Raw genomic sequence first — 13,735 nt, forward strand, 5'->3', positions numbered from 1 at the left:
GTATGAATACCGGACATGTCCGGTATGACCAGGACAGTGAACCCTCCAAGTCAGTTGAAGTGCGACACGTCAGAACTCCCGACCCATGCCGGGACTCCCGACCGTCGGAACTCCTGACCTGCGTCGGAACTCCCGACGAACCAACCTGAGAACAACAGGTATACAGCTGCTGGACAAATACCGGACACGTCCGGTATGAATACCGGACACGTCCGGTATTGCCAGACCAGCAAGTGATCAGTTAGCACTTTTGTCGCTCAAATACTCAAAACTCACATGGGTTGGCTTGAGCACTTATGAAACATTATCTATCAACATGATGCATCCCTCTTAATAGTACGGCATACCTATTAAACTCAAGATAAACGGAAATATGAATTTGTACCACTTGAGTTGTTCTTTTGAATTGATGCCGTCCTTTCCAATCTTCATCAAGTAAGGGTGCTAACATGTTGATGTTGATCTTTTCACTTGAGCATAGCCATCTTGAGCATGTGACTTGATTCCATTCATCAAGTTTGAATAATCCCAGATGTATCAAGTCACTTCCATCAAATACTTCATTATAGATTTTATCCTTCACATAAATATGACCATCTTAGCTTGATTAGTACCTCAACTAAATGCAAGTACTTTCTTCTTCACCCTAGCTAGGTTCTTCGGCCGCCAAGCCATCGCTTGCCCTTCACCCTTGCTTAGTACCTCGAAGCCTTTCCTTGCTATCTTCACCATCTCAAGCCATCAAGTCACATCTTGTGTTGAATCATCCATTCATATGTATTGTTATCTTTTTCATTTTAATTTTGCAAGCTTCAAATATGAGACCATTCCATATGCAATCCCTCATGTCTCATTAACTAATAATCATGAGCTTGCTTTCACATAGTACATGGAAATCCCACAAGAAATAAGCCTTCACATGATTTCCATTTGCATTGTTGTCTTGTGCTTGAACTAGATTGTTTATACAACAATACATCATTTTGGCTTTCATTAAGTACCTGTGAGATAACCTATTACCTGTTCACACTTAGCAAACGTGTTAGTCCTTTAATCATGTTGTCATTCAATCATCCAAAACCCACAAAAGGGCTAGATGCACTTTCACCCACACGCCCGCCGCCAGCATGGCTCGGCAATGAATTAATCATGGCTCTTTGTTTTGTGCACGCTCGCTCGTGTCAAGGCTCTTCATCACGTGCACGCTCGCCTCCCGTAGCACGCGCTCGCCGCCGGCGCCATGAAGCTCGCTCGCGCCATGGTGGAGGCGCTAGACACCGTTGAGCAGGCGCTGGACAACGTTGAGGTGATGGACTCCGTCGAGCAGACGCTGGACAACGTCGACCCGCTGGACACCGACGAGGCGGTGGACTCCGTGGAGTCGCTGGACTCCATCGAGGCGCTGGACACCGTCGACATCGTGCCGGACTCCGTCGAGTCCCTATGTCCTCACTGCGGCACGTTCCACGCTGGCGGCGTCTTCGGAGAAGCCTGCTTCCAAGCTCGCCGCCACACTCGCAGGTGTGCGCGTTGTGGCCTTTTACATGAAGACTACGATCTGCCAGCAAGGTGGTTGCATGGCATGGAAAAGTTTGATTGTGAGTTCTATGTTACTGATGTGGAGAAACTTCAAATGGATGGTGACACAATATTGCTACCTGATGACGTTATCAAGAAGTTGGACGAGATCTACAATATGAAGAAGTTGGAAGATGCAAAGATGAAGCAACATGCAAAAGAACAGTAAAGTACATGTCCTATTCTGTCGACTTAACATGCATGCAAAAACTAATTTGCTACTAATAGTACTCTTGCTTCGGCTAGCATGCTGCAAAGACTAACATGCTTGCATCTCTTCTTCTAATTTGCTACAGGAAGGCTAGCAATGGCTTCGGCTAACAATGAAGCTTCACAAGAGATTTGCAATGGCAGCCTATCTTCTCTCTCTAGTTTTTCTTTTTGCATGTGAGGAATCTTCAACTTGTTGCATCCTTTAATCTCCATGGCTTCCTTCAAAACAGTTTGAAGTGTTACAAAAATCTTGTTTGTTTTCCATGGAGAGTAATCTAGGAATGCCTAAAAAATGTGTTGAAGAAATCAATCAATTAGTTGTTCAAGAAACAATGAAACAAGTGCATTATCTTGTTGTATGAAACAATTGATCATTACCTGTTGGACTGCTGGAACTAGATCGTTTATTGTTTTTGCATCCTTCTTGTATTGAATAGCTTGAATAGCTCGAAAAAACCCTCAAGTCTAGAATGTTAAAATCCGGAGAATTGGGTGGTTGACAAATGAGGTGAATGTCAAACCCTTCTTGCTTAGCGGCCTCGCAAAAAATAGGATCATCCAATTTCAAATGGGAAGGTGCATTGTCTTGTTGACATCTTCTCTTGGCCATTTGGCTCGAATGGCAGACAACACTTTGTTTACCATGGAATCTCTAATCACCTCTCTTGTGATTGAAGTAATTGGCTTGATTACTAGTTCTCCACGAAGACGATTCTAACTCCTTCTAACAGCATCTTCGTAAGTGATAAGTGGGAAACAACCTATTTTTTCATCAAAAACACACTCTCCATTCCTAAACCTCGGCCGAGCAACAACACACAAGAACATGAGCCTAGGGATGTAATTCTTGTTTTTACAAGTTCGATGTGGTTCATCTCCCTCGAGTAGCAAATAATATTTCTCAGATTTTTGAGAGAGGTAGAACCATTTTTCATCAATGTACACAAAGTCAAAAAAATCCTTAAATCTAGGATCATCAACCAAACCCTGCTCAATCATGTCAACACACCACTTTAACCTAGTCTTCTTGTTAGCATCTGTGAGGTATGGTTTAATGCTACTAGAGTGACGCCTAAGCAAACATTTTTTTCAAATACCTTTGTATCCTAGCTTTGCTCATACCAAGTTTACTAGACACATCTTCTATGGTCATTCTTTACTTGAGAGGAATGTTGCGTAGTAGTTCCAAATCAAGAGGGACTACCTTGCGGCCACATCTACCCTTCTTTTTTACTTGCAACCACAACCGGAATGTTTTGAGCAAGTTGGTGAATACCTCGCTTCCATAGGTGCTGAACTGACCGAATGTGCAGTCCAAATTGGTCAGCAACAATTCTTGTATCCTTCTTGGCTAGTTTTCCATTCTTGCTTCTAGCCAACAATGCTTGATAAACTTGCTTTCTAACGTCTTCTGTCATTTCTTTTCTTCGATGGTTTGCTTCAATGGGAGCAGCATGTTCTAGTAAAAGGAAAAAAAAGAATCACTTGTTAGTCACGGCTTACATTAAAAATAATGAAAAAATTAAAAGAACAAACGGAGAAGAAATTACCAGCCACTGCACCAAATTCATCTAGCGGCAGGTTCAAATCAAATTCTGTCAAAATAAGAAGCAATGATATGAGAAACGATTGAGAGGAAGAGATAGCACAGTACATGCACAAGAGAAGAAGTAATACCGTTGCCATGCTCCAATGGAGGGTCATTGAGATCAAACGCAGCGTCATCGTCGTCATCTTCAGGCTCGTGCAGAGCAAAGCCAGTGTGGCCGTCGTCATCTTCAGGCTCGTGTAGAGCAAAGCCAGCGTCGCCGTCGTCATCTTCGGATACAGGCTTGTTAAGATCGAACATAGGAAATGAATCGGCCATGTGTAGCTAGACTAGAGAAGATGGCTCAGTACATGAACAAGAGAAGAAGTGGCGTGGAGAAGAGAGAAAGCAAGTTGGCACAGTAAATAAGCACTCAAGTGACCCAAACGTTGGTCATGCAGCCATCCACCACCCACCGGCCATCCAAACGAGTGTGCAGGCAAAAACGCGCCATGGTATGAGCGCCACGACAAATAATTTGGAAAACGAGCGTCACGGCAAATAATTTGGAAAACACGCGTCATGCAGTCTAGGTCGAAAAAATCAAATCTGAGTGCGCTCCATGCATCAGCGGCCAAGAGTCGAACTCGGCTGGCCAGAGCCAAGCCTCGATGCGCTAGCCATATGAGTTGGGAAGTTTTCTCGTATAGAATGCACCCGCAGCCCTATTTAATAGGGGCAGACAAGAAAAAATACCCTCTAATTAATCACTCATTGATACGCACAATCATGTCCTAAACGACCTCTAATACGAGTACGGAGGGAGTATGTAAGTTCAGGATATAAACTCAGGTGGGTAGGTTCCACAAAGGGTGTTATGTCGTTTTGATAGGTTGGTTTATGCTAGGAAGAATATACCTCGTGTCCTCGTCAATTGGTTCATTCTAAAGAATAGTGCATTTCCATCTTTGTCCAAAATTGAATGATGATATGTTATTTTGATATGGTGGTTTGCTAAAAAACCTGTCTATTGTTTCGCTCTAAAAGGTAGCACATTGCGAACTTTATTCTACCCTGTTTGAAACCTAGATATTGAAAGCCATTCCATCAATCAAATTCCATTGCAGGTTTTAAAAAGGAGCTGAATTGGCTAGAAAGTGATTCAAAATCCTTTATTTTCTGTTTGGCTAGATATGGAATTTGTTTCTTGGAATCAAATTCAAATAGATGTTTGGGTATGCAAATACGTAATCAACAACCAAAGCTAAGGCTCTCTCTACAAGAAATACATGTCTCTCCACAACGTGTACATGCTCTACGGACGGACGTGGAGAGAGAGAAAGGAAGGGTGATGAGAAAGAAGACAACTCGACTAGCGTCTCGTCCGATGGAAGGTAAGATAAGAAGTGCACGCTGGGGGAAGAAGCTTGGAAGCGGCTGGTTGCGAGCGAAAGGAGGAGCGCAGGAACTTGATGCAGGTTAAAATTCCGGACTAACAAAATTCTTCTAATGTCAGTTTTCATTTCTTGACCGCAACCAAGGCTAGACCAAAAAAGTGATTCAATTCAACCAAATTTTAAAGATCCAAACATGACCCAAGTAAAATCATTTGTGTTTGATCAAGTTTATAAAAAAATATTTATGGTACTAAATCGTTAGATTTATTATGAAATATATTTATAGCTTGTCTATTTAGTGTCACAGATATGGTCTTCTCTAAAATTTAATTAAAACTTTAAATAAATTAACATTTGACTTATAACATAACTTGAAACGCACTTGAGTAAACAAAAAAAAATCCATAAAAAAGGTCATTAATGACATGTTTAGTAGAGCTCCACTCTATAAACTCTAAGTACAACTCTACTCTCCAACTTACACCATGAAGCATATGCATGCACCTGTTTGGTTTGGAGTTCAGCTCTAACTCCAGGAATTGGAGGTCTTAATGTGAACTGCAATTGCCATTTTATAGACTTGGGATGTTGTATCTTTAGGTGCTTTAACATATTTAGTTTTTGTGAGTGATATTATCTGTACTAATTGTTCTTGCACTAATATAAAAAACTAAACTAAGCTCTACACGTCATTTTCTAAGTTTATTACTCTTCAGCAGTCAATGTTCCTTGGTCATTTTCTAGACTTTGCACGTATGTGGCCTTGTGTCGCGACGACTTGTGACATGCATGGATTTTCACTTCGAAAGCTTAGCTGCACTCAAAATTCTCCCGGATGGCCAGATGCATGGTTTAGGGTCTGATTTTTTTTATTGTTCGGGTAACATACAATTTGGTTATAGTTTAGTTATAAAAAATTATGAATTATCTCTTGTGAGTTGACCTTTTATTTGTTGACTATTTAATATTATTGCCTAAAACTTACATCTGAAATATAGAAACTTCCTTTCTTCTTATAAAAAGTGTTCTGTGTTTCGAACACCTGATTGATTTAGCTTTACATGATTTTTTTTTTGTAGTATTTACAGGTGTAGACTATTGGGCTTACTTATCTGCATTTGCGGACTTCTAGCATCGATAAGCTTTGACTTACTTCGGAATTTCAAGTTGGACAAGGCAGGGGATGGGTTGGATCCCAATTTCACCTTCACTAGGCTAGCCCTACCATTGGTAGGTGGAGAATCTATTTTTGCTGGTCTTCAAGTCGTGGGTGACCTCCAACCTTCGGGATCTAGAACGCACTAGGGTTGTGAGGGAGGGCCAGCTCTATTGAATGCGTGAGGAAGAGAACGAGTGGCAGTCATCACACATGTTGGGATCGGAGGCAACGAGATAGCGGAGACCGCCTTAGATCTCATCCCCATGAGCTTCTCATCAGTCTCGAGTAGAAAGAGAAGCTACAATGGAGATAGCTGATCTAGCCCGTGAGTGAGGAACAACGTTGAAAATAGCAGGTTATGGCGAACAGAGCTTCTCCCCACTATGCTTTTTACTTTTTGTCGTGTTGGTCGCTTATCAGGGTAATAGAGACAGCTAAATGGCTTAACAGGCTACAATATTTATTTAGAAGTGCTAAACAGACTCTATATGTTCGGTCTTCAACTTACTTATCAATTATGTTACGTGTTCACTTGAATTTCTACTAGAATAATGGTTGCTCTAACCTATAAATTACATATATTTTCTCAAAATGTTAAATAGCTTAGCCGACACTATTAGTTTGAGCAAGCCACCATTAAATGGGATCGAGCTGTAGCTCGAGTGGTAAACGCTGCAGGTGGTGCAGCGGCCGGTTGTGGGTTCGAGCTCTGCTCGACTCACGATGCTCATTGGGGGTTTTCCTCATTTTTAACAGGTGCAGCCTCTCTCGCGTGGAGCTACAAAGGGATAGCGGCGTGTCCATCGTCTACGGAGCCTTGGATGGTTTCGATGATCTTCTCAAAGACGCGATCTTGGAATCTAGGTGTAATTGTAGGATCTGTTTATGTATATGAGGTGTGTGAGTGTGTATTGTGTTGATGTGTGTCTGTTTATGAACAGATACTACAGTTATACCTAGATGAGAGGCGAAAAAAAAAACCACCATTAAATATCATAGCCCACTACTATCAACAGTCGTAATGAAGCAAGGAGATTTTTACCTTGATATGGTGGGGCCCACATCTAGGAGAGAGAAAGTATTTTTTATTTTGTTATACGGTGCAGTGGGTCTCACATAAATTGCTATACACTCAGGGACTTGCTAAACTAACTAGCACCTACTCCGTATTGCACATGTCCCGTGCTACCTAAGGTCAGGCTCAGCGAGAGTTTAGTTTCTTTGTATTTAACAGTCTGTTAAACATATGTATTTTTTATGACATAACAATGTCTTAATAAAAGAAGAGAATAAATGAATTTTACGAGGATAAAACTCTCTTGACACAATTGTTGACTCTCTATGGGTCTTAAAATTAAATATTTATAAAACTCTAGAATTAAATTTTGCATTAAGATGGGTGTTTCAACTAAGTTTTATTTTATTTTATACGGCAGGATAGCGTTGGAAACAGCAAAATGAATCTCTTCCGTGACACTGACATGAGGTGCAATGCACTTTGCAGTCTTGTGCAAAGCCTGAAAACTCCAGCGGTCAGACACAGTAATTGGGCCCACATACAGGCCTCTTCCAAGGAGGCAAGGCTAAATATGTAATTTCATGGTTAACTCACAACGAAGGCAACGACGAGGCTTGGAATTAATCCCCACCCGTTTTCCTTCCAAAAACACGATTGTATTTTCCCACCCCACAAAAGCTTGTTCGATCGATTTCTTCTTCAACTACTACCCGCCGCGGGAACCAAGGAAGGAGACGAAGCAAAGGCTTGTCACAGGTAACGCCCCTTCCAGAACCATCCACTCCTCTCATCCTCCTTGGAGTCTGACCTCTCCCGACCTGTGAGATCCGATCGAATTGGTACTCTCGGTTTATAATTCGTCTCCTCGTGTGAATTCGCGTGCTGATTCCTGCCGCCGTCAATTATTACGTCCTAGGGTTTCCGTTAGCGGCTTCTGTGGCGGGGCGCCATGAACAGCAGCAAGCAGGCGCTGATTTACAGCTTCGTGGCCAAGGGCTCCGTCATGCTGGCGGAGCACACGGCCTTCTCCGGCAACTTCAGCACCGTCGCCGTCCAGTGCCTCCAGAAGCTTCCCCCCAACAGCACCAGATCCACCTACTCCTGTGATGGCCACACCTTCAACTTCCTCGTCGATCGCGGCTTCGGTACCGTGTTTTTTCGCCCTCTTCGGTCCCCTCCTTTCCTTGCGCCCTCTGCGGTGCGGCGTTGAACCGTGAGTTGACTGGCACCATTGTACACATGATGTTTGATGTAGTGTTCCTGGCGGTCGCCGATGAGGCGGCCGGGAGGAGCGTCCCGTTCGTCTTCCTAGAGAGGGTTAGGGAAGACTTCATGCAGCGGTATGGGTCCAGTATCGATGAGGAGGGGCAGCACCCACTCGCTGATAATGCCGATGAGGACGACTTTCTGTTTGAGGACCGGTTCAGCATTGCCTACAACCTTGACCGTGAATTTGGGTATGAAATCATTGTCCAGATGTTCGATTTAGATTAGATGTACCTATATGGCTGTATTGTGTGCCATGAAAGAGGAGGGTATGTGGCCGGTCCTTATGTTTTGTTGGTGTAGCCCAAGGTTGAAGGATCATATGCAGTATTGTGTTAATCATCCGGAGGAAATTAACAAGCTCTCCAAGGTGAAAGCCCACTTATCGGATGTCAAAGGGATCATGATGGACAACATTGAGAAGGTATGCCCTCAGCTTAATGTTTGCTATCCAGAGAGGTATCATGTCACATGCATTTCACTTTTTACAAGCAAATGGCAAAAAGGAGTATTGCACAAACAAGGCTCTTAACTCTACTGTTCTGTATGCTCATAATTTCATTGTTCTATTTGAATGACATATTTAGCGATGACATCATACTATTTTGAGCATAATTTATCCCTGTTGTATTTGAGCAACCAGTTGGTAGAGACAATATATTTTTGAAGTTTTTCAGTAGTATGGCCATCACATATACCTGCATTTTGGTAGAGACTATGTTTTTATAAAGTCTCTGTGGGATAGATTACTTTCTTTGCTCGAACACGCAAGAGAGCTGTGTATCATTAAATTAAGAAGAAAAAAGGGTAAGAGCAATTACAAACACACACCACACACCCAGGTTTCTAAACAGCCATATGTGCCTTTTACATTGAAAAAACACGTGACCACGACCTAAGCTCCACTGTTGTTCGGCTGAAGCATAAAGAGATAAGAAATTCCTCGTGCTCCAGCCAAACCCTCACTAGCGAGCAGAAGAGCTCTAGCCAGGATCGGAGATGCCCCATCAAACACACCTAGTGCGGTGCAGCCATAAGGTCCAGGCTTCTAGAGTATAATAAGAGAATAGACACCCTTCTGAAATTGATTGTTAACACCATAGAGAAATTGTAAACACACACCTGTGGGATAGATTACTGTGTGCTAAATCTGACCTGCCCTTACATGAAAGTACTTAAGAGTTAGGAAGAAGTTCATGAACATTGGTGTTGGTGTTGTACTGGTGTCACTAGGTACAGTTTGAATAACCAATGGAACATCTAGTGCTGTTAGTACTCATTAGGTTATAGGTATAATTTGAACAAATAATGGTTTCCTTCTATTTTAGACCAAGACATACCATTGTCGGTCCAGTCCATTGTTGTATCTAGAAATTGTTTTTAAAGGTTGTGCACTTTTTATCCCAAGTCTTCTACCTGCAGTATAGCTCAACAATCTATGTTTAGGGTCCATTGTAATTAGCACTCAACAGGAGAATCACTGCAATCAACAGTGATGACTTCTTATCTTTAAACTTAATCGAGAGTTCTACCTCTTATGCTTCTGCCATATTAATTAGTTTCTAACTATGCTGGACTTTTGGTCAGATATTGGATCGTGGTGAGAAGATTGAGCTTTTGGTGGGTAAGACAGAGACCCTACAGTCACAGGTATTTATTCAGGGTTCTATGTCTGTATGATGATGTATGCGAAATGCTGTTATAAGAATCAGCAACGTTTACTGAGAATTTTTTTCTTTAAATTGTTGCAGTCTGACAGCTTCCACAGGCATGGCAGAGAGTTGAGGAGAAAGATGTGGCTTCAGAACCTGAGGTTTAAGCTGATGGTGGGTGGCGGCATTGCGGCTCTGATTCTCATCCTTTGGCTGATGGTCTGCAGGGGATTCAAATGTTTGAGCACATGAAGTTGCTCGCCTTTTCTTTTCAGGCGTTTGATGTGTTCACCGTGTCATGTGCACAGAATTGCCACCAAATTGTGTTCGCCGGTATCGCAATCATGTAGTGGACTTCAACCCCGCGGTCTTTCCCATGTTCCATATGATAATGGTAGGAAGCTGGAGTACGCGTGAGAACTGTGTGGAGGAGATATGACATCACGACTTAAATATCTGTACATTCCAAAATGCAAACTCTTATTATTTGGGTACCGTCTGTACTGGTGCCAACGATAATTGTAAATGCAGAACGCTCTTTGGTGTGTGTGCGTGCGCGCTCGCGCATCTGCCAAACACCTGGAGTGCCGGACCATATGTCCATTTTTTTTGGCCTTCTTCGACGATGTCTATTACTACCGACTTGTTCAGATTGATCCTATACTCTTTCAAATTGCTGCCTATACTTTGATCGACTACAATTCTGAGAGGGTAATTGAGCAAGTTTTTTTTTTCTCCTACCAATGTACAGTCAGAAATTCTAAAGCCCAAATAATCAAAGAACAACAACGGAAGAAACTACGGTCCTATCGGATGGGTCTCGTGAAACTATGGGTATGATTGTTTGGCAGAGGCTAGCGGGATGCAAGTTTCTACTAATTGGTTGCATATACTGTATTCTAGATTCTGCTCGCGGGATTGAAAAGAGGGCTTTAAGCAAATTTTGAACGTTGAGGAGCTAGAGTCGCTAGATGTAGGCGTATCCAGCTAATGATGTTATTAGTGTGTGATTAGTATGTATCAAGTGATATAATGCATTTTAAAGAAGCCTAAGACACATATTCCTCATAATAATAAAGAGGCAAAATTTTCGGTCATTTTTTTTTGTCCATCTATTTTTTTCGTCCGTCTCTCTCTAACTATTATATAAGTCTGGATGGAAAAACTTGTCATTGTCTAGTAGTTAGAGGGAGACGGACGAAGAAAATGAATGGACGAAAAAAATGACCAAAAATTTTGCCACTTTATTGTTAGGAGGAATAGAAATAAATAATAATCCGTGCACACACGAGTTAGAATAGCTCTTGTCGAGCGCGATATGGAGTCTGATTCCAAGTGATGTTAGATACGGAGTTTGATCACAATACGTATTGGTCAACGTTAACAATATTCGTCCGTTAGTTTTTTATTTCCGACTTTTTAATCCCAAAAGAAAAGAAGAGTTGCTTCGTTGATCTCTCTCTATTATTTTCTTCTGTTTTTTTTTTCGATCTGATCTTTTGTTTTTCCGTGTTCGTTTCAGTCTTTTTCTTTTCTTTTCTTTCCTTTCTTCCGTTTTCTTTTACCTTTCTTTCGTTTTCTTTTTTCTCCTCCGTTCCGATTGTTTTTTCTGTCTCTTTTTCTTGTTTTGCCGTCGTTCTTTCTTTCTCTAGACTAGCAAACTGCAAACATGCACGCATATTATAATAAGACTATAAGACTATAATTTGTTGTATTACCAACGCATAAGCATAGCTGCACTACGAGGAGCCGAACGTGGGCACAATGGCCACAACAGCAAGCGTGCTTGCGTCACTGACTATGCGGAGGCAACTTGGGCCGGTCACGTGGTAGACACCATGGCACACTGTGCGACAGTACGGTGGGGAGGGACGACACTCATGCGGGCGCGGGTATGGTGGTGGTTGAGCGGACGCTAGGGCGGCTCACGCAAAGGATATTGGCCCGTTCGTTTGACTGAGAGTACTGTTGATTAATTTGCTGCGAGAGAAAAATATTATTTATTGGTTGAAAAAGTATGACTTATAAATCTAGCGAACAGGACGTACGATGGATATATAGATATAAATATAGATTAGATGTGTAGGCAGTAGCGTTCCGTTAGTCATCACCGAATATGCACATGTATGGGGGCATCGTGCCACCCAACTACGCTGTCATGCAGTGCAAGCTGAGGTCTGCATGGTGGCTGTCACGCCGTCGGCCTAAATTGTCTGGCCGTGGCCGGTGACGCCGGTCGCGCGTCATGTTGTGGCCGATGTGCCCGCTTGTGGCTTCGCTGCGCAGTTGTGCTCGTGTGGCCAGAGCGAAATAAATTGTAGTCCCGGTATAACGCACGAGCATGTCTGATTGACCACACCGTCCAACGAGTCCCAAGAGTTCCGATTGTGCACTACATTCCGTGTCCTTCTCTAAAACACAAAGCCATCGGTGGATTTCGTTGGAAAAATAAACAAGATTTACTGATTGGTCCACAATAACTATAAATTTATTATTGTACCAAATAATTAGAAATACAGCCAACAATAGTATCTAAGAAATCACGACAAAATAAATGAACTAGGTTAGAATATTGGCTCAAAGAGTTTTCATGTCCTTAAAATTATGAAATTGATTGTCGTGGTGTTTCTGCCATCACCAACATCTCTATTGCAACGCACGGGGAACTTTGCTAGTAATAAGATAAAACAAGAACATTAAGAGTATATTTGTACAAAATAAAAAAAAACATGATCATAACCTCATGTTATTTTTATCTTTGAAAGTGCATCTAACCATATATAATGCAGCCTCCATCCGACAACTAAACACAATCGTGTACAAAGTCACCATCCAAGATTCACTTGTGCATCTAAACGGACTTGTTCAAATTGATGCCTATAAACTGGATCCAGTAAAATAAAATTCTGAAAAGACAATTGGGCGGGTAAGGAACCTGAAAGAACCAAAGAACACCACCGAACGTGTTCTTTTCAGAACATAAAACAAAAAGGAGCTCAATCTTTCGACACCTCTCACGGTCGTCAGTCTTGTCAGGAGGAAGGGCAACGTCCGAAAGGCAAAAATGCAAAGCACTGACAGGTAACAACAACCTTGTAGTTTTGCTGTTTCAGACGCTTTTATTTACAAGAAAAACCACAGATTCATGACATCAAAACGGGTGTTTTGGTCTGGTGGTATGATTCTCGCTTCAGGAGAGGTAGTGAGTTTGATTCTCACAACACTCCATGTTTTTAAAACTTTGTATTTCCATTTTTATCACTACTCTAGGGTAGCCCATGAACTTTTTCACATACATTTTTTATTTAAATCACCATTTTTATCCTCCATTTTTTAATATTTTTGTTTTTACATTTTTAGCACCACTTTAGGGCATGTACAATGGGTCCTTTCAGTCCGTCTCTTCGTTGCCGTTTTTGTAAAAAAACACCCTGTCCAAGCCTGGAGACGGAGGCTACGTCATCTTGTGAGGCGATGGGGAAGGCCCGTGCTCCGAGGCTGCGAAGACGGCTCCAGCAGCGTTGTAGGGCCTATCGCCCTGACTCAACGGTGTGCGGAGCCCACGCGCTCTCGCACGCATGATTGTGGTCTGCGCGCGCGGGAAGAATCTGCCGCGGCAAAAGCCCGAGCGTGTGGTGAGTGACGACAGCGGTGATTTGGAGCAAGAGCAGCAGGTGGTGACGAGGAACAGGAAGGTTGTGCTGGGTGGGTACATCGAGCGCGTGCCCAGGCCTAGGGAGGACGACATGGAGCTGTTAGATTGATCTCCACCAGTTGGCCCAACGGCCAATTGGGTCCTTGATCCGTGCCCTGATCAGGGGCACCCATCCGTTCTCCTGGTTGATGGGCTCCTGTCGCGCAACGCTATAAAGAGGAAGGTGAGGACAGGGGCACAGGACACGAGGTTGATCCCAGCCGCCAGCC

The 13,735-nt window shown here is 42.6% G+C and overlaps 1 protein-coding gene across 3 annotated transcripts; it reads left to right on the plus strand.

Annotated features, from left to right (window-relative positions):
* Window positions 1–7,505: 7,505 nt before the first annotated feature.
* Window positions 7,506–10,465, plus strand: LOC136500580 (vesicle-associated membrane protein 727-like). 3 transcript variants are annotated; one of them, XM_066495959.1, is made up of 6 exons: window positions 7,506–7,649; window positions 7,810–8,038; window positions 8,149–8,350; window positions 8,463–8,583; window positions 9,747–9,809; window positions 9,911–10,465. In XM_066495959.1, the coding sequence occupies exons 2-6, from the start codon at window positions 7,843–7,845 to the stop codon at window positions 10,061–10,063; spliced, it is 735 nt and encodes a 244-aa protein (XP_066352056.1). In that variant the 5' UTR covers window positions 7,506–7,649; window positions 7,810–7,842; the 3' UTR covers window positions 10,064–10,465. The 3 variants fall into 3 exon arrangements, with proteins under 3 accessions (XP_066352056.1, XP_066352058.1, XP_066352057.1); XM_066495961.1 differs by having other exon boundaries at window positions 7,598–7,713; XM_066495960.1 differs by having other exon boundaries at window positions 7,630–7,732.
* Window positions 10,466–13,735: the final 3,270 nt, after the last annotated feature.

Source organism: Miscanthus floridulus, chromosome 13, assembly GCF_019320115.1.
Source record: "Miscanthus floridulus cultivar M001 chromosome 13, ASM1932011v1, whole genome shotgun sequence".
Classification (NCBI taxonomy): domain Eukaryota; kingdom Viridiplantae; phylum Streptophyta; class Magnoliopsida; order Poales; family Poaceae; genus Miscanthus; species Miscanthus floridulus.

Coding starts and splice junctions, on each gene's coding strand:
- LOC136500580 (XM_066495959.1), top strand. CDS start 7,843: ATGAACAGCAGCAAGCAGGCGCTGATTTACAGCTTCGTGGCCAAGGGC. Junction 8,039..8,148: donor CCTCGTCGATCGCGGCTTCG/GTACCGTGTTTT, acceptor TGTTTGATGTAG/TGTTCCTGGCGGTCGCCGAT. Junction 8,351..8,462: donor AACCTTGACCGTGAATTTGG/GTATGAAATCAT, acceptor TTGTTGGTGTAG/CCCAAGGTTGAAGGATCATA.